The sequence below is a fragment of the Calonectris borealis genome, chromosome 8, assembly GCF_964195595.1.
Source record: "Calonectris borealis chromosome 8, bCalBor7.hap1.2, whole genome shotgun sequence".
Lineage (NCBI taxonomy): Eukaryota > Metazoa > Chordata > Aves > Procellariiformes > Procellariidae > Calonectris > Calonectris borealis.
This window is the reverse complement of record NC_134319.1, coordinates 1,944,645-1,963,299: the sequence shown is the minus strand read 5'-3', so window position 1 is coordinate 1,963,299 and position 18,655 is coordinate 1,944,645. Positions and strand designations below refer to the sequence as shown.

Sequence of the window (18,655 nt, the reverse complement as noted above, 5' to 3'; positions counted from 1 at the left end):
CGCGCTCGCCCCGCCCACCCCCGCCCGGCCCCGCCCCGCCCCAGGGGCGGGGCGGGGCCGGGCGGGGGTGGGCGGGGCCGGGCGGGGCCTCGGGCATCCCTAAAATAAGCGTAATACATCGCCCCCCCCGCTTTCCCAGCTCATGGGATACCTGCTTTCACGTTAGACATGGATTTTTTGCTCTTTTTTTAAGGTATAATCGCATTTTTTGCCGGTGTGACATCACGATGACGTAAGCCACGCTCCATGGCATCAGGGAATTTACACAGCCGGTAGTCCGGCGGCAGCGCGTCGGGCGCCTCCGGATCTGGAGAGGTGTAGCATCTTCCCCGATGAGACCCAGGGACTGGTCCAGCAAGCGTGAACACTTTTAAGAAAGATATTATTGATATTTTAATTTTTTAACTTCAATTTTTTATTCCCGAGCCTGCGCAGCCCCAGGGAGCAGAACGTGGGGAGTTTTTACAAAATGCGGTGCCCGTTCCCAGACCCCATCATCCACCAAAACCCCCCAGAGACGTGCAGGCGTCCGACGTGCAAAGCGCCACTTCCAGATCTACGGGAGGTTGCGCAGCCGAATCCCATCTCTCCCGCTCCAAAGGCCGGATTCACACCCGCCAACGCTGTTTCCAAAGGGATTGCGACAGGAGCCGTGTGTTCCCCCCGGGACTGGAGCGGACCTGGTCCACAGGGTGCTGTGGCCGAGCATCCCGGACGCTGGACCGGCTGGAGCATCCCTGTGTGCCCGCGGACGAGCTGGGCGTCCCGTGGGGTTTGCGGGAGCGCGGGGGCAGCGGGGAGGCGCAGCCCCGGCACCTGCAGAGACTCGTCTGCCGCCCGAACGGGCCCGACGTGCCTCTGCTTGCAGGGCTGGGTGCTTTGATGCTGCGAATTGCTCGGGAACACATTTGTCTTCAGGGGTAGAGGAGGGCGTTAACACGTAAATACAGGTTGCTGCCTGGGAGCCCGCGGGAGCGCTCGTTAGATCAGATTAAGTTTGGTCTGAGTCTGGTTTTTATACCATTTCTGTTAAACTCCAGGAGGACACGTGAACATTTGGAGTTCGATGTTTCTCCCGTACCTCCTCGGCTGCCGGCAGCGATGCTGGGTTTGGCTCGGGCAGTACGGGGGGAAGGCAGCCCCGCGCCCAGCACCCAACTTGTGCCGCCGGCTCCCACCCGCTCACCTTCCCTGCGAGGGTCTGGGCACCGAGACGGGGAGAAAGGAGACGGGAGGAAGGGGAGGCAGCTGAGTGGCAGAAAAAGCCGGTCCCATCAGGGGAGAGAAGCTGCTGTGCTCATCACCAGCCGACACCAACTTTGCCCCGTGCGACATCCCGAGCTGCACCTCTGCCACGCAGCAGGTCTGAAAGCAGCCGGAAAATCCTTCCTCGCTCTTTTCCATGGCCGTGTTTTGTGTGACGCCAATGCAGCCCGGCCGTTGCCCTCCTTGGCACAGCCAGGTCTCCGCGGACGACGCCAGCCCGTCTCCGCAGCCAGGGTTTGTAGGAGAGGAGATGGTATTTTATTGCGCATCTCCTGCATTATAGCCGGTAAGGCTTCAGGACTGTAATGTTGGATGCAGGGAAGGACATCGTCATGTGTTACACCCTGGTGCAAAAAAAAAAACCCAAAAACCCCTTAGGAAAACTGTCAAAAGAGAACGAATTCCTCGTGCAATTGCTAATTCAAAAAAGAGCCACTTTTTCCCAAGCTTTGCCACCAGCCAGCCAGGCCCCGGGAAGCAATGCCCTCTCGTGGGCTAAAGAAGCAGCTACCCACTAATTCAGTTCTAGTCGTGAGCTTAATTAACCAGCGTTAATTACCTACCTGTTGCCTTGCAGTGCAGCCTTCGCGGGCGAGCAGCCCCTGACCCGCCGCGGCAGCGTGGGGCCATTGCCTGACCCCAGCAGCAGCTTTTGCCAGGGGCTCCCGTCTCACCCCAGCCAGTTTGCCATGCCCGGCTTGCGTGCAGCCCTCGGGGGCCATGGGCCAACTGGGGGCCCTGCTGGGGGTGTGTGTTGTGTGCACAGCAGCACATGCTGGGTGCACTGGAGCATGCACTGTGTGCACTGGGAGGGCACGTTGGGTGCACTGGAGCATGCACTGGGCAGACTGGGTGCACTGGAGCATGCACTGGACACACTGGGAGGGCATGTTGGGAGCATGGGAACATGGACTGGGCGCACTGTGTGCACTGGAGCATGCACTGGGCACACTGGGAGGGCACATTGGGTGCACTGGAGCATGCACTGGGCACACTGGGACGGCACCCTGTGTGCACTGGACCATGCATGGGGCACACTGGGTGCACTGGAGCATGCACTGAGCACACTGGCATGTGAAATAAGCAGAGTGGAGCACACACTGGGCCTGTTGTTGCATGCACTGGGTGCACTGGGAGCTGAAGCGTGCAGTGCCCAGGGGTTTGGGCAGGAGCATGGGGCTGGGGGCTGTATGTGGGCATTAGCACGGGTGGCTCCAGCATGGGGGATGCTCATAAACGCCCTGGGGCTAAGCCTGGGCAAGAAAAGCCCAGGCTAGGCCGGTGGGAGGACTGGGATCTGCCTCGGTCTCACAACTCCGTCGTGCTCAGCTTCAGCTCTGTGTCTGCAGAACAGTGCCCTGGGGAGCTCTCCGCAGCCCGTGCCAGCTCTGCGCCCGTGCAGGCTCTCCTGCAGCACATGCTGCCCCACGGCTTGGGCTTGTGCCTTCATGGCTCGTCCCACAAAGGCTCCTTGGTCCCTCGCCCCGTCCCTCGCACGCCTGCCCTGCAGCAGCATCGCCCAGCGGCCGCTGCCCCCGCGCCGCCCTCCCCTCCCCTCCCGGCCACGATAGGATTTGTTGTTCCAACCATTCTTTCAGTGATTAATGAGCTTCATTTCTTTTGCTACACTTCCTCTTAAAAAAGGCATTTTTAAAGAGTGAAGAATGTGGCTGAAGCTGGTGGAGGTCCCGGCCGCAGGGCTCCCGCCGCCCCGCCGCTCTGGGGAGGCAAACGGAGCTGACGTGACGCCAGGTTATGCAGGAGTGGTGCATTTCTGCAGCGGGCTACATGCCTCTGCAGCATCCCACGCTCTTAAATGCTTCCAAGAAAAAGAGCAAGTTGCACCAACTGACCATGCGTGGGACCAGCCTCCCCGCTCCGACTCCGAGCAATGGGATGGCAAAACTTAAAGCGAGTCTGAACTTTGTATTTTCTCTATTAAACTTCTATTTTCCTTTTCACCAGGGCCTGGATAAAGACTCAGCACGAGGAGATCTCTTGGCTTCCCTTCCTTTGTTTCTGTCCCAGGCTGTCTCACCTTTGTCTGAAGTCAGGACCGAGTTCTTCAGATCTGCAGTGATACAAGCAAAATTTCTCTTTTCTCCTCCAAATACAAATACTTATATATTTAAAATGTTTATTATTATTAGCGTGTATTAGAAGAGTGTGCTAAGCCTAGATCAGAGCACCCACGCTATTAAAGAGTCTTTAAGACTCTTCAAGAGCTCACCTGCTTTCCACCTTTTGTGCATCCAGAAGGACCGGGGGGAGATACGGGGAGGTGAAATGACTTTCCCGACGACACAACAGATCAGTGACCAGAACCAGTTCAAGAAAAACCGCAAAAAACTTCCCTGCACCCCCAGCCCATCAGCAGCATGGGATCAAGACAGTCCTGTCTTAGCCTCGCTCTTACCTGCCCTTGCGACCACAGACACACACGAGGAAGGTGACACAGAGCAAAGCAAGGCTTTGTTCAGCAGCTTGCTTTTCACACATCTGACACTGCATTTCAGCCTAGGCTATTGCAAAAACTTCTTGGTTATTTGATTCTTTTATTTCGCTCCCCTTAACCCATAGCAAAGTGCGTGAACGTTGTTTTGAATGTGAGGTATTAGCAGCAGCCCACGCCTGTGGGATTCGGTGCAGCACCCAGGGTGTAATCCTGTCCACCACGATCATTTATCTTTGCTGAACTCTCATTATTTCCTGCGTAACAAGGTTTAGAGTTCAGCCAAGGGCCATACTGCAATAACATAAACCTGGCAGATGGAAGACCTGGTCTCAGCACGCACTTCGGCCATGCTAAAGCACAGCCAGATTCCTTCTGTGTGTTTGACACAGCTGCTCCTTTCTGCCTGGGATGCGCTGTGACCCGCTCCAGGGATGAGTGAGAAGGTGCTGCAGCTCCACCATCACCAGTCAGGCACCACCAGCCTCCTGCCCCACTGCTGGTGCGGTGGGTGGGTTCCACCGAACGAGCTGTGGGGTCTTCCCCAGTCAAATCGTGGAAACCTCTGACGCTGGAGAAAAATAGCCACAACAGTCCCAGCCCTAACGAGCCTCCAGTGCACCTGGACCGGGGGGGGTGGGTTGGAGGAGCCAGCACCACGGGAAAGGCAGTGCTTCACCCACGCCCGTGGGAAAGGGGCAGCACCGGCGCCTGCCCGGCCCCCAGCAAAGCCTGTTCCCAGGGACTGCCTGTCTCTCACACAGCCACCCTAGAAAGGACAGCACCTTTTTTCCCAGAAGTGGTTCCTCGTGCCCCGGGGAGGCTCCGAGCACCCTGCCGGGAGCTGGCGTTTGCCCGCCGGAGCCCGTGCTAAGGGATGCTGAGCAGCAGCGACCACAGAGGATGCTCCCAGCGCCTTGGGGCACTTAGGCTGAAAAATGATCGTACATCGAACATATGGTGCACAACCAGCTGAACGAGAGGAACAGCAGCGGTTGCATAAATCTCTCCTTAAAGGCAATTAGTGGAGCTGCTGTTGGCAGGAGCGTTGCAGAGAGCAAGGAGCATGCAGCTCCCGAATAATCCAGTTTCAGAGGCGTGCATGTCGCCTCTTCCCTGCCAGGGAACGAGTCACGGCATTTCACACGACGGAAAGGCAGCAGACCTTGAAATGAAAAGTAGTGCATGGCTGCAAGCAGCTAGTAATTTCTGGGGTGCTCGGAGATGCTTTACGGCTGCAGTCAAGGGGGGGGACCTGCAGCCCCACCAATAGCATCGTGGAAAATCAGCATTAGCCTCACGTTCACAGCGCTGGACAAGCGGTGCCCGAAAGTCAAGGGCGTCATCCCAGGGGGAGGGATGCACAAAGAGAAATAAAGTGATTTTTTCCATCCATTTGACCAAAAGCCAACCCTAAGTTCCAGGCTGGCAGCAGCAGGGCTGGCCTCTCCGAGGACAAAGCAGCAGTTTGCCTTTGCCGAGGTGGGGTCAGCCTGAGCCCCCGGCGCGAGCGTGGTGCTGGGCTGCCGTGCACCCACCCGGTGCACATGTCCAAAGCTGTATTCAGTGGGAGTTTGCTCTAAAACTGACACTTTTTATGATGCATTTTGACTTTAAGCATTCGTCATTTTATAACAAAAAACTTATTTTGTCAGAAAAACATCAGCCAGGTGCCTCGCTCCAACATTACCAGGAGCACAGATACTTTCCTGAACCTGCGCGTCAAAGTAAGGTGCTGGACGCGCTAGCAGTAGTCAGCAAAAATGAAACAGCAGTATCCTGCAGAAATTGCCCTCTTCTTTTGCAAGATGCCCAGGGAAGTCAGCATGGGGGTCCACGCCGGCCAGGCTGGCAGGCGCTGCAGCCGAGCCCCCGGGCCCAACCATTGCCCTTCTCCTGACAGAGAGGATGGAGCAGGCAGGAGCCAGGCAAGAGCAGGCAGAGCAGAAAAGCTCAGTTCTTAGCTTTTTCCCCTCCCTAGGAAATCCTCAAAATTGTGTCATCCCCCCCCCAAAAAAGAGTGATTTTTCCCCAGGATCTATGCAGAATGGGAATTCTGACTTGGTGGCTCCACTGAGCTTGTACTTAACTAGAAATGCACAGAAAAATGATCCTGAAAATAGCTGAGAGCAGGCTGGAGCTTGCTCCTGGTTAGGTGCTGGCGCGGGACAGAAGTGGTTGTCGTGCCTTTCGGGAGGAGGTGGTCCCAGCTATCCTGTGGGTTTAGTTCACTGGGCACGGAGTCCAGAGTAATATAGAAAGGAACTTTATCAATCAACCACACAGATGTGCACAGCCAGCAGCCAAGAAAGGTTTTCTCTAGAGCAGAAGAGTAATCAAATTCTGCGTAGACATGCGGGGAAAGAGAACCGGAGGTACAGGAGACAGCGCAATGTTATTTACAGGGCAGCCATCCCTCATCGCTCCTCTGTGCAGGGGTCAGAGCCTGCCCCTGTGACCGTGGTCCCTGCCCCCCCATCGCCATCCCTGCCCCATCAACAGCCGGTGTCCCCCCCCCGTGACGGTCCCCGTGCCCCGCTGAGCTGCGGGACACCCCCGCTGCCACCAGTCAGCTCCATCCCAGCCACCCCGGCACTGCGCTTTCTTGCATTCACAGAGCAAAGCCTGAATTAATGAGCCAAAAAAAAAAGAAAAAAAATCAGTATCTTGTTGAATAGACTCTGCTAAAGGAGAAAGACCAAGAGAGAAATATTGCTGTTCGCCTCTCCCAGCCAGCTCCAGCACAGAAAAGGGCAGGGGGCTCAGCCCGCGGGGACATCTCCAGGGAGGGTGTCCTGGTTTTGGCTGGCATAGGGATAATTTTCTTCCCCTTCCAGGTAAGGGGTCACCAGCACCTGCGATGCTCAGGGAAGAGGGTCAGAAAGGTTCCCCAGTCCTTTCTGGCAGCAGAAAATGGATAAAGAGACAAGATGCACCAGCCAGCTACAGTGCCGTCAGAGAAGAAGCCAGAGCCCAAGCTCCCTTGGCTTTGCTACCTCTGCTTGCCCACCCATGTCCCGAGGAGCCAGCCCCCGGCAATAGGGTCTGAACCCTCCCTATGCTTATTTTCCCTTACTATTTATCATGTATTTCTTTCACAAATGAAGGAGTATCTCACTTAAATCCCCATCACTGGGCGGGTGGACCCAGCCTTCCCTGGAAAAGGCTGTCCCGAAGGAGCACGTGTGATAAACCAACTGTCCCGTAAGAAAACCACTCCGTTTTACATCGTGCGTCTTACAAGAGCAACCGGCACCGCACTGCAGACTGAAAACATGCAACGGCCAAAAATTGTCTGATAGGGCTGTAACCTTCCCACGCTCCGTATAACCAAAATCCTCCAGCTGCAACATCGCATGTAAAGAAAATGCAGGCGTGTTAGATTTCCCCAGACCTCCACAGTTCGATAGAAGAGCTGAACACATTTCAAATTGCACAACCTGCTTTCCCTTAGGGGTGTATCTCAGCACCCACAGCACTGGCAGGCACACCACGGAGGTGGCTCTGGGCCGGCTGCTTCTCACCCCGGCCGTGGGCTGAATCCAGCCGGGACCACAACCCTGCCCCGGCTGCTGCTGGGGGGCCGTGCTGGGCACCCCCGGGAAGGGCTGTGCCAGGCAGCACCCTGGACCGTGCCAAGGCTGTTTCGAGCAGTAATGGATGCAACAAAAAATACTAAACACCAAATATCCTTCTGCTACGCATGACTCACATAATGGACAAACACCAGCCACACTTCAGCATCCTCCTTCTTGTGTGTAAGGACTATCTTTTCGCCTAAAAAAGAACCTAACATAACAATGCCTGGAATTCTGCCTGTGGAAAAGAGTAATTTTTTACAGTCAATAGAAATATTTTCCATTTTTGAGCCACATTCTGGCTAATCTTTCCAGATAATCAAGAAATCAGCCGCTCTCCCTGTTCCAGCCTGTCCAGCTGGTAAAGGATCTGACAGCAGGAATAGCTGAAACAATTTGAGCACAAACATCCCCCTATTAATTTTCTTCCCCTTTCCTTTTGTGGGCTTTACTTTGCAGAAATGAAATGTCAGGACTGCACAGGGACAGACCTACGTCTTGCAGCTCTGCTGTGCTGCTCCTCGGGGGCAGAGGGAGCGTGTTCACCACCTCCTCACCTCCGTATTGATTTCAGTGAGCCTATATGGCCCTATATAGGGCTGAGCATTTTGCCAAGCTAGGTTTTATCTGCCCAGCTAAGGACCGAAGGACAACAGGAGGGTTGCAGGAGCAGTTAAGACTTGCAGTTTAGACTGGCTAAAAATCTGAAAAGAACAGACAGCAGCAAATCGGACTGGACAAAGCAGACCACGCCAGTCCCCGTGCCCGCTGCTGCTGCGCCAGCGCCGAGCCGTGCCAGCGAGGCCCCGCTCTGCCACCGAGGGACACTGTTACCTCGCGCAGAAGAAAAGCGACCATGCCAGGGCAGTGCTGGTACTTGGGTCTTTGCCTCCTTTCGCCGCTCCTCCTGTTCTTTTGCATTATTAGATGTATGTTCCAAAGGGGGGAAAAAGGAAGCAGTCAGGGGTAGCAGTGCTAGCCTAGCATGCGGCAATATCCATTAACTAGGAGGCTGCTATGCTGCAATTAGTTTTAAGGGGTCTTTAGCATTTTCATAAGCTCTTAGATGCTTTTGAACTACTTAATTTACGCTACAGACACTCTAGAAGATGGCAGACGATGATTAAGATGCGCATTTACTCTTCTAGAGTGCACCGAGTACCTTGTAGCTACAGACCATGCATATAAAGCAATATTGCTTATTATTCAGAGCTGCTTGTTACATTAATCATGTGCCTGCTTTGCTCTGGGAAAAGGAATTAGAATATAGCAATATTCTGGCTGCTTGTTTTTTACAATGCACGTGTGGGTGGACACTCCAGCTACTGCTCACATTTTTCTCTTGCAAGTCACAGAAGAGCTGTTCGTGATTCTCCTCGCCGGTATTTTCTCTCAACACGAATTTTGTTGGCTAGATTCAGGAAGGAAGCTGCCTCAAGCCAGTCGACAAGTGTTGCATGGAAATAATAAGTATTACTAATTGAGAAATGTTTGAATTTCTGGATTGCAGAGAGGAAACCTTGGAACAGCTTTAAAATGAAAGGGACTATAATATTTCTCCTCCAGCAAAGAAACAGGCGGCCTGCAGTGCTATTATCTTTGTCCATTAAAACACTGCTGATTTGACACCTTTTAGTCTGAATATTGCTTAAAAGGTTCTCGGAAATGCACCGCAGTGCTGTTTCTGAAAATTATTTAAGAGCTCTACAGTAGTAGAAAGCAAGGAATTGATTTTTAAGAGCAAAATTTGAGCCAAGCTTTAAAGCAAGCTTGAGATTCTGAAATGCAGATCAAAGGAAAACCTGTGTTACTGCTCCACTCAGTCCATGTTGCTTCCAATTTAAAGCACCTGATGGTGGAGAAAACTGAAAGACAGAGTTAAATTAGTGCTGGAAATACATACCTGGCTGGTCAAAGCTAGTAATTGCCAGTCCTCATTAAGTCCTGAGATAGAGGGTAGCAAGTAAACGCAGTAAGCGACTTTGCCTGAAATGTCTCAGCCTTCGTCTACCGGCAGGTCTCATGATTCATTCAAGATCTTGCACAGAGAATTTTTACAGTCAACGGTGTTCACCTCGGGATCCTGGAAGACGTTACGGAGGCAGTAATAGCAACTCAACGAGATGTATCAGTGTCTTCCATGGCCTTGTCTCACCACATCTGAGCCCGTGAAGGACATTTCAGAAAAACAGCGAGTTCTGAGATTGAATGAAGTTTGATTGAAGGGCGGGGGGGGAGAGAGAGAAAAACCACCAACTTGAGACATAGTGAGTTACCATCCTGCTCGCCAGATATGAGCAGTGTGTCAAGGCACGTCTCCAAGCTGAACAGTTTACAGGATGCATAAATATCTCCACAAAAAACATGTTGTCACTCCCTCATGAAAAAGCATTCTGTTGGCAAACAGCAGTTAAGGACAAAGCCTGTAATGGAATACAGGAGCTGTACCAGACATCAGAACTGCCTGTTTACTCCAGACAAATGATTTTACCTGAATGTCTTTCATCAGAGTATCTTCTGGTTTTTTTGTTTTGTTTTTTTTTTTTTTTTTAAAAATGTTCACTTTTTAAAACTGCAGTTATTCAAAAAAGGCTAAAGCATTTACTTCCAACATTTACTCTTTACACTATAAAACACTTTAATCCTTAAAGAAAAACCATTATTCCTTTAATTCAGCAAAATGCTCCACATGAGAAATAAAACTTAGGCATGTGTACAATAAAATCCTCAAATGCGATCTGCAGGAGGCACATACTACTTCAAATACAGTTTTGGCAGAAACTTACCCATACAGTCCCTAAAAACGATGGATCTTCAGCTATTCTCCAGCGTTAGTCTGAGGGCCATAACTCTACAGCTACGCCACCCCTCCAGAAGAACAACATTAGCCCAAGACTACCGGTTGTAAGAGCACAAGAGGAACGATGCCACTGGCTGTCCCAGCACACACAAACCCACCAGATCCTGGTTATGAGGAAGCAGATCCAAATACGAGGTTTATGAAGTATATTCATTTACAAGTGGAATGTTTCGTAACGATTAACGAGCATCCCCAAGCAATATGGTATTTTTCACTCTGTTCCTAACTATAGTCATTCTCTACATAGCTCCCTGGAAGATTGCAAAGATATTACCCTTTAATTTAGATTTGTATGGAACTTTTAATAGCCAACATCTTGAGAGGCATCGGTTCGATTTAAATAAATTTCCCTTGTAAGAATGATAGATTACACACACACAAAAATCAGACTAGTTCAGTTTATATAGAAACAAACACAATTACACAATCTATTTATTAATACAGGTTTAATTTACAATGCAATTGATCTAGCACACCCAAAACATAGATTATTTACACAGCATGAAAGGCAGCCACACCGGGCGTCACTGGTTCCCAGTCTGCTCTAGGCTGCTAGTCTGGGACTTGGGGTGCTGATGCCCCCACGCCACCATCCTGCATCGCCGGGAGCACCCGAGCATCTCCATCGCCCACGCAGCCCCGTGGGACCTCCTCTCGCAGCCACCAAAGGCAGCTTGGGGGATCTGCCAGCGATTCTGCAGGAGGGATTGAGCCCGTTTTGTTCGTATTAGGTGTTCCTTGTGCTCTGCCGGACTCAGTCTCCTCAGCGATCTCCATACCACGTGCAGGGAAAACACCGCAGTGGTAACGATACATTACAGAACATCTCGGCTGTCTGAATAATCGCAGATAAATGCTGCCCTGCCGTTGCACTGGCATCTCCATGAAGGCAGTGGGAGTTGTAGAGACATTATTAGGTCTCATGACATTTTAAAAAGGCTTAAATATAAAAATGTCTTATAGGGGTTTCAAAGGCTGGAATGGAACTGAACTAGTCTTTGCAATAATAATTGCCAGATGCTAAAAACGACCCACTGAGAAGCACTGCAGAACTGCTTGGAAATGAAAGAACAGAGAGATCAAAATCCACGCACAAAGTTAGAGAGGAAAAAGCAAGAGCTATTTTCAAGCAAAGCCATTATGGCTTCTTCTACAGCCGCCCTTCAGCCTGACTCACCCCTGACTGCAAGAGAAGTGAAGGTTACACACAGCAGCGGCACAGAGGACTACGCCGGCCAGCACCACCGGTCCAGCACAGGAAGCTCGCGGGACCTGCGGGCTATCATCTCCAGTAAGAAAAATCAGGTGTAGAGCCTTTGTATCAGCTAGGCAAATCCACACTCTATTTTGGCAAGTAAGGAAACATTTCAGTCAGCACCGAACACTCATGCAGATCTTGCCTGGGTTTCTGAAATCATAATGAGTAAGATTTTCTGCTGAATCAAAAGGCGTGAGGGCTCCAGCTGTAACTGGGGCAAACTCCCCTGGCACACACGGAGCTAACTGACCCCTTATGTTGGTGTAGGAACAGCCTGGGGAGACTAGAAAACAGCTCACAGACAGACATAGGAGACAATGGAGCATCAGGAACCAGCACTGATTGTAAGAGTTGTTCAAATATGTCAAACATGGATACAAACCTCGTGGCTTTGTGTATTAGTCTGCAACACAGGAACACATAATGGCTGAGAGAACAGGCCCTTCTCTAGCATCTTATGTAGAAAACCAGCAGTTATTAATAGACACTAATACTTTCAAACGAAGAAAGGGTATGTACGTTCCAGCATCTCCTGTTCCATATTTCGTTCATCTTCAACAATAAAATTGTTTCACTAGAAAAGTGCTATAAAAAGAAGCAACTCCTCTCTCCCATGTCTCTTGCGTCAAGACTACGTTGCTGTGTAAAAGTCAGATCTACAGCGCAATACTGAAGTCCTTACAGTCTTCTGCTTGGAGTAAGACTTACACAAAGTAGAAAATCTACGGCATAAGCTGATAATGAATACTTGCACTTATTTTGTTAAAATCTTTCTCAACTATGCACCGCAGATGAGACTTATCGTGCTGGTCTCTTGTTAGGAAGAGCAAAAAAAACAGAAGCCGGGGGGGGGACACACAAGAGAGACTAAGGCCATATCTCCAGTCCTTTGATTTGTGGGAAGTGTCTGCTGAAAGTTTCCGTCAGAGAGGAGTTTGCTTTAAACATGCAGCTTCCAGGTTTAGATGTTTCTTTCTGAAGCAGTGTTACCTGAACTGACTTGTCATAAGCCTCAGTGAAAACCTGGGTAACTTGGATGAAATGGGGGGGGGGGGGGGGAAATAAACCTAAGGGACCTCCAGGAAGACTGCAGAAGTAGTTTCCACCACATGCAAAACCAGAGAGTTGAGAAAGGAAAGGCAAATTGCCAGGATAACCAACCACTACATCAACCAGTACTTACAACAGCCTAATTACCCTCACGAAGGAGGCAGCTCTCGCTTAAGGACGCCAAGGATCACCCCGGGATTTGGAGCCAGAAGATGCGGAACCTCCCACCTCAGCGAACAGGGGAATTCAGAGTAATGGGGGGAAAAAAGCAAACAGCCTGATTATATGCAGGTATAGCTTTAATCACTCGCAGAACTGCAGAAGTCTCAGGACTTGCATAGCACACAGGAAAACTTAACTTTTACCATGAAAAAAACATGCGTCTTTGGTAGGCAAGCCAGTCTGCCAGAAATGCAAGCATCTGGAGCCACATATACGTTCATTTGCAGTGCAAATGCCTAGCTTTGTTAAAGATTTGCTCTGGTCAATAGATTCCTGAAAACAATTTTTGAAGTATACACATTATAGATACCGTGATTTCTTTCAAGCTAATAGGCTGGAAATACTTAAAAACCAGCATGTACTCACAGGAATAGAGATGTTTGTTTCTGACTGACATTTTTCTCTTCTGTAAACTTCTTGCATTAAAAACTTCTAGTCACATGTAATTGCTAACATTGAACATTTATTATTTTAAAAAAATAAACATGCAGAAAGCCATCTTCTTTAAAACCAACACATAAAATAACCCAGCAGAGACTGTAGAGAAAAGCAATAGCCTCATAAGGCAAACCTCCAGCAGAAATGTATTTTCTGTGAGAGTCCATGCTCCAATTACACCATGCAGTAGCGCGAGTCCAGCCAAAGTCAATCACATAACAGAGCACTTGCCTTGCAGCTTATCTTTCTTTTTTTGCTGCTTGGATTTCTTTCCGTCCACCTGGAGACTGACAGTTCTCCTCTTCTCCAGATTCAAGAGCTCCTGGAAGAGCTCCTGCACGTTGTAGTTCATTTTGGCTGATGTCTCCATAAAGGAGCACTTCCACTTGCTGGCTAATGCTTGCCCCTCGCTGGCATCCAGCTCCCTCTGGGTTTCATCACTTTTGTTACCCACCAACATTATTGGGATTTTTTGGATGTCCCCTTTAATCTGACAAATCTGTTCAAAGATGGGCTGAAGATCTTCCATGGATTGCCTGCTGGTGACAGAGTACACCAAGATGAACGCATGCCCTTTGGATATAGACAGCCTCTGCATAGCAGGGAACTGATGGCTTCCCGTGGTGTCTGTAATCTGAAGAGTGCAGATGCTCTTATCACAGCTGATCACCTGCCGATACGTATCTTCGATGGTGGGGATATAGGTTTCCCTGAAAGTTCCCCTTACAAAACGAAGGACCAAGGAGCTTTTGCCAACCCCTGCCGCTCCAAAAACAACCACCCTGTAATCGTTGCTTTGTTCAGGCATGTCTGCTGTGCTGCGATACAAGTGAAGATTTTAACTGAAAAAGCCCGAGTTCTTCAAGTTTACACACCCCTTTACAGAGGTGGCCTGCGGAGAAGGGAGGGGGCAAAAGGGAAAGACAGGAGTAGGGGGAGAGAAAGAAAGCGTTCACACCATCTCGGTAATTTTACGGTACGTTATTGAAACAAGCAATTAAATAAGTCACTCCCTTCCCATCCTTTTTTCTTGCGTTAAAGAGAAATAAATCACCATCCCCCCCCAGGCGTACATCCCACGCATACTTAACGTTATGAGAAGTGAAAACGAATTCACCTGTAGCCATCAGCTCCACCGTCCAGCGAAACGAGACTAAAGTCGCCTACCAGCCGCGGGGAAGCTGTGCCCGCTCCGGCCGGAGCCCTGGCGCTGCGGGGAGGCTCCGCTCGGCTCCGTGCCTGCCCCCGCCGCCGCCTCCCTCCTCCTCCCCCCGGCCTGCGGGGAGCTCCCCCGCTCCCGCTCGGCACCTGCGGGCAGGCAGCGGTCCCAGGGCCGTCGGCTTTCCCTCTCCTCCTATACGCTCCATCCACCTGCGGGGCCCCCGAAAGCAGCAGGAGCTGCCGGGCTGGGAGCGCGGGGCGCTGCGGCGTCCCTGACGATGGATGGCAGCTACCGCAGCGGGCTGTGCCACCTCCGCGGCCGGAGCACCGCGCAGGCGGCCGGGACACGGCACCGCTGCGGGCTCCGGGCAGGGGACCCGCCTACCCCTGTGCCTCAAAAGCACCGTAAAATCCAACCTTCCCCTCAAAAGGCCCATAAAAATATGAATCTGGTGGTTAAAGCTGTTGGAGCCAAGTTTTGGTGCTCCATCCCTCTAATTCCACGCACAAATAAACGCGAGTCTCTTCCCCTCCATCGCCCCCCCAGCACCTCCCTCAGCCCCCGGCACCACAGACCCCCAGGCCCCTTTCACCCAGCCTGCTCCCCAGCTCACATTCAGGGCCGATTTTGTTTCGACACTTAAAGTACGGGTCAGCTTTCCACCCCCGCTGCCACTAAAAGCGGCAGGGATGACCTGAGGTAGTGCTGCAGCCCTCCCCAGGAGAAGGCACCAAACCTTTCGGGCTACGGCCGCTAAGGTAATTTCATTTACCTCCATCACACTGGCAAATAAAAGAAAGAGTTGTATTTCACAATCACAAGTCGTATGTCTCCTCATTTATGAGAAACCTCCCCAAAACGCCGTCTCTCCACACCCCCTCTCTGCAGGCAGCCCGGATCAGCAGCCCGCATAACCCAGTGCCTGACAGGGAAGGCGCCCATCTTGCTACGCCTCCAAAGCGGCCCGGGGCCGGGAGCGCCAGGCGCACAGCGGCCGCTCCCGCCGCCCTCAGGTCCCATCCCGCCTCGGCGCCTCCTCGCCCCGCTCCGCCCAAGCCGGCTCCCCGGCCGCCGCCGCCATGGCGGGCGGGAGAGGGCGCCCCGCGCTCGGCTACCGCCTCACAGCCGACCACAGCCCCTTCCCCGGCCGCGCCGTCCCCCCCCCCGCCCCGGCAGGGGCTTCCCGGCGGCGCTGAGGCGCAGCCCGCGCCCTCCCTCACGCCCCAAAATGGCTGCCGGCCCCCATGAAGGGAGCTCAGCATCGACGACCCCCAGGCTCAGGGCTGCCACCCCCAGTCAGACCCCGGCAAGGGGTCTGGCTCCCGGCACACCCCAAACCCACATCTCCAGAGCCACCCACCTGCACCCAGAGAAGGGCCACACCAACCTCCACCCCAGCGGCTAGGGCTGGCCCATTAGCGGGTTAATATGGGCATCTTAATTGACCAGCTGGTGATGGCAAACCACCACATGAGCACCGCAGTGCTCGTCTGCCATTGCTGGGCATGCTGGCCGGGGTCAGCTCTCCTCCCCGGCTCCCGGCTGCAGGGAGCGGGAGGGCTGGAGGGCACCAGGCTTGGAGCAGAGGTTCGACGTTTGTCACGTTGACAGGCGCAAGTTGTTTAGTCCTGATTGCTGAGGAAGCCGGTCTAAGCTTGTCCTAACCGCTACATCTCCCACCGTGACGATTAAAACCGTCCCTCAGTCTGACTGTGACTGGGAGGGGGGTGCTGCATTGCCTGGGTGAGAATTCTTCTCTTTTTTTTTCTCTAGAATGGTTTTTTTTTCTGAGCGCGACTTTGGGCCCGGACCAGAGGTTCCCATCTGGAAGTCTGCAAAACGTCCCTGGGCGACTGTTGGGGAGTCGTCAGCACGGAGCTGAGCTCCGTCGGGCGGAGAGGACGGTCCCCGGCCAGCAGCTCGGACAAGGCCAGGCCCTGGGAAAGCTGCAGCCAGGGCTGGAAACGAGGAATACGCCAGTTTAAAAATGTGACTAAAGAGCATTTGTGGTGCTCTGCTGCCGGGACATTCAGCAGGAAGAGAGCAAGGGGGACAAATGTCCCTGTTAAGAGCTCAGCTGCGACTGGGGGACTTGAAAATGGGGGTACCCTTGGCCAAGGGGTCTCTTCAGGGTCTGGCTATCTTGTCTGTAACTCTTGTGCTGCCCAGGACAGGGGTGTTTAAGAAACTCTCTTGCAAAGCTTCACTCTTCTATTGTTGTTGTTACAGTTAAACTACAGCAGGACAAACTCCGCAGCCGAAGGGGCCGGTACACCTGCCTGAGGACCACCCTGGGCCACCAGCCTCGGGGCGGGCGGTCCAAAGCTCTTCCCCCTCACAGAAGGTGTAACTGAAAACGTGGTTAAAGACGGTGCCATAGATGTTTCCCCTGATTCTGTGGGCCACAGGGCCTGGTTTGGGGAATAACAGCTCTAAAAAGGGCAAATAAAATACTTCTGGAAGTCTACAGGACATATGTTTCTGCATGGCCCTTTGGTGGCACGTCTCGGACAGCAAGCTTGCCCGCTCCGGTCCCCTGCTCCTCCTGTCCTCTCCGTGCAGATAGGCAGTGACTGTCTCTTTCACAGGCTAAACTCTCTAAGAAATAATATCCCAACACATGGTGCTTAATAACCTGTGATTTCAAAAGCCGTAATTACATCCTCGTCACAGAAGGGCGATGCTGCTGCTTGCGGTCTGGGATGAGTATGCAAGCTCCTAGCTGGGCACGCTCAGGTCTGTAAGCCGAAGAGTTAAATCTCTTTGGGGGCATTTGTCACAGCCCTTCCTAGAAAGCTTGGAGCCGGGGAAGGGAAGGATCACTCCCTGGTGGGACGTTGCTCTGCCACATTGACACCAACAGATCCAGAGCAGCGGGAAGCAGCCGTAAAAGCCAAGTGGAGGAGGTTAAGGTAGCCTGGATTCGAATCCTGCTGATGACTTAGAGTCATGAAGTTAATGCAGTAACTGGAAGAGGAAGGACACACGTAGCCTGTATACTGACGCAGGTTGTAGAATAATTACAAAGAACAATTCGGCAGCGGTGGGGGCCTGTTTCCCCCAGCAGGGACATAGGCAAGGAGCTGTGCCGTTCCCCACGCAGACCAAGGGCGAGCGGCATTCTTCGAAGTCTGAGGCTTGATCCCTTGGCTGCTCCCTGGCAGTCTCCCCGCTTCCCTGCAGCCTCTCCAGTGCCAGGCTTGCCTTCGGGGGCAGGCAGCCGCAGGGCATGCTGTGCGTGGCGCGGTGGGAGGGGGAGGTGAGATCTCCACGACAGAGGATGGCCTTGGGAAGGCAATTGCAGGTGCCTGGCAAGTTAAAAGCTCTGTAGATCTCCTGCTTGCACTGGTGCAGGAGCTGGAGAGCAATATGCTTATAGGTGGTCTCAGATGAATCTTGGAACAGAGAGAATGTGCCCAAAAAGGAAAAAATGTTGACGAAAGCACAGTTTTCATTGCTAAAATTAGTTTTCACCTATCCTAAAATGCAGTTTCTGCAAGCGTCCAACATGCCTAACCCACTGGTCCTGGCTTTGGCTGTGCCACTGGGAGCAGACCAGGCAAAATCCCTTTTGCTGGGATTTATGAACAGAGATTCATTTCACTCAGGGCCAACTGGCTGTGCAAAAGACTCTTTAAGGCAATATCCCACCTTTTCGCCTCACCCTAGAAACCCTACCCTGCTTTGCCATGGTAGTTTATCCCCGTGTTCACTGTAGGCAATAGGCTTCTGCCAGTTTATGCCTGTAGAGGCTCTGGCCTTAAAATAAAGCCTGGGACCTGGCTGAGTGGATAGGCAGCGGCAGACTGCAACCTCTTCCTTGGCATGAGGGAGGGCAGCCGGCAGGAGCTCGGGTCTCGATGCCAACACGCTGCAAAGCACCCGGCACCAACATCTCCCCTTCCTGCAGGGCAGCGACCGGCACCAGCCCTTGCACCACCCCACACCAGAATTATTGGGTGTTAAGGCAGCTGCTGTAGTTGTTCAAGGATCAAGCAAGAGACCTTTAAGGGAGAAAATGGTCCAGTTCCCTGCCTGAAACCACTTCTGCAGCTGCTCAGCTGGCGCCAGGGTCTGGTTGGGTCCTTTCCCATGAGCCAAATGCTGGTCAGAAACAGAAAGGGATCACACCATTCAGAAAGTATGGGTGGGTTTTGGTACCCAGTCCCCATCTGAAGGGATGCTGAAGAGGCTGTGCTGCAGAGGAAGGGCAGGCTCCCGTGTCCGAGGGAAGCCAGGCAGGGCACACCCCACTGCTTCTTGCCGAGAAACGTGTTGATGTGAGCGTGGCCGCGTGTGCAACAGGAGCTCGCCCTTTTCTCGAGGCCTGTGAATATTTTCCTGATGCTGGAGGAAGTTTTTGCCCACA

At 52.4% G+C, this 18,655-nt stretch overlaps 1 protein-coding gene across 1 annotated transcript; it reads right to left on the bottom strand.

Moving 5' to 3' along the window:
* Window positions 1–12,753: 12,753 nt before the first annotated feature.
* On the bottom strand, window positions 12,754–13,973 carry DIRAS3 (DIRAS family GTPase 3). The gene has a single exon (XM_075157023.1). The coding sequence runs from the start codon at window positions 13,930–13,932 to the stop codon at window positions 13,336–13,338; it is 597 nt and encodes a 198-aa protein (XP_075013124.1). The 5' UTR covers window positions 13,933–13,973; the 3' UTR covers window positions 12,754–13,335.
* Between the last annotated feature and the right edge of the window lie 4,682 nt (window positions 13,974–18,655).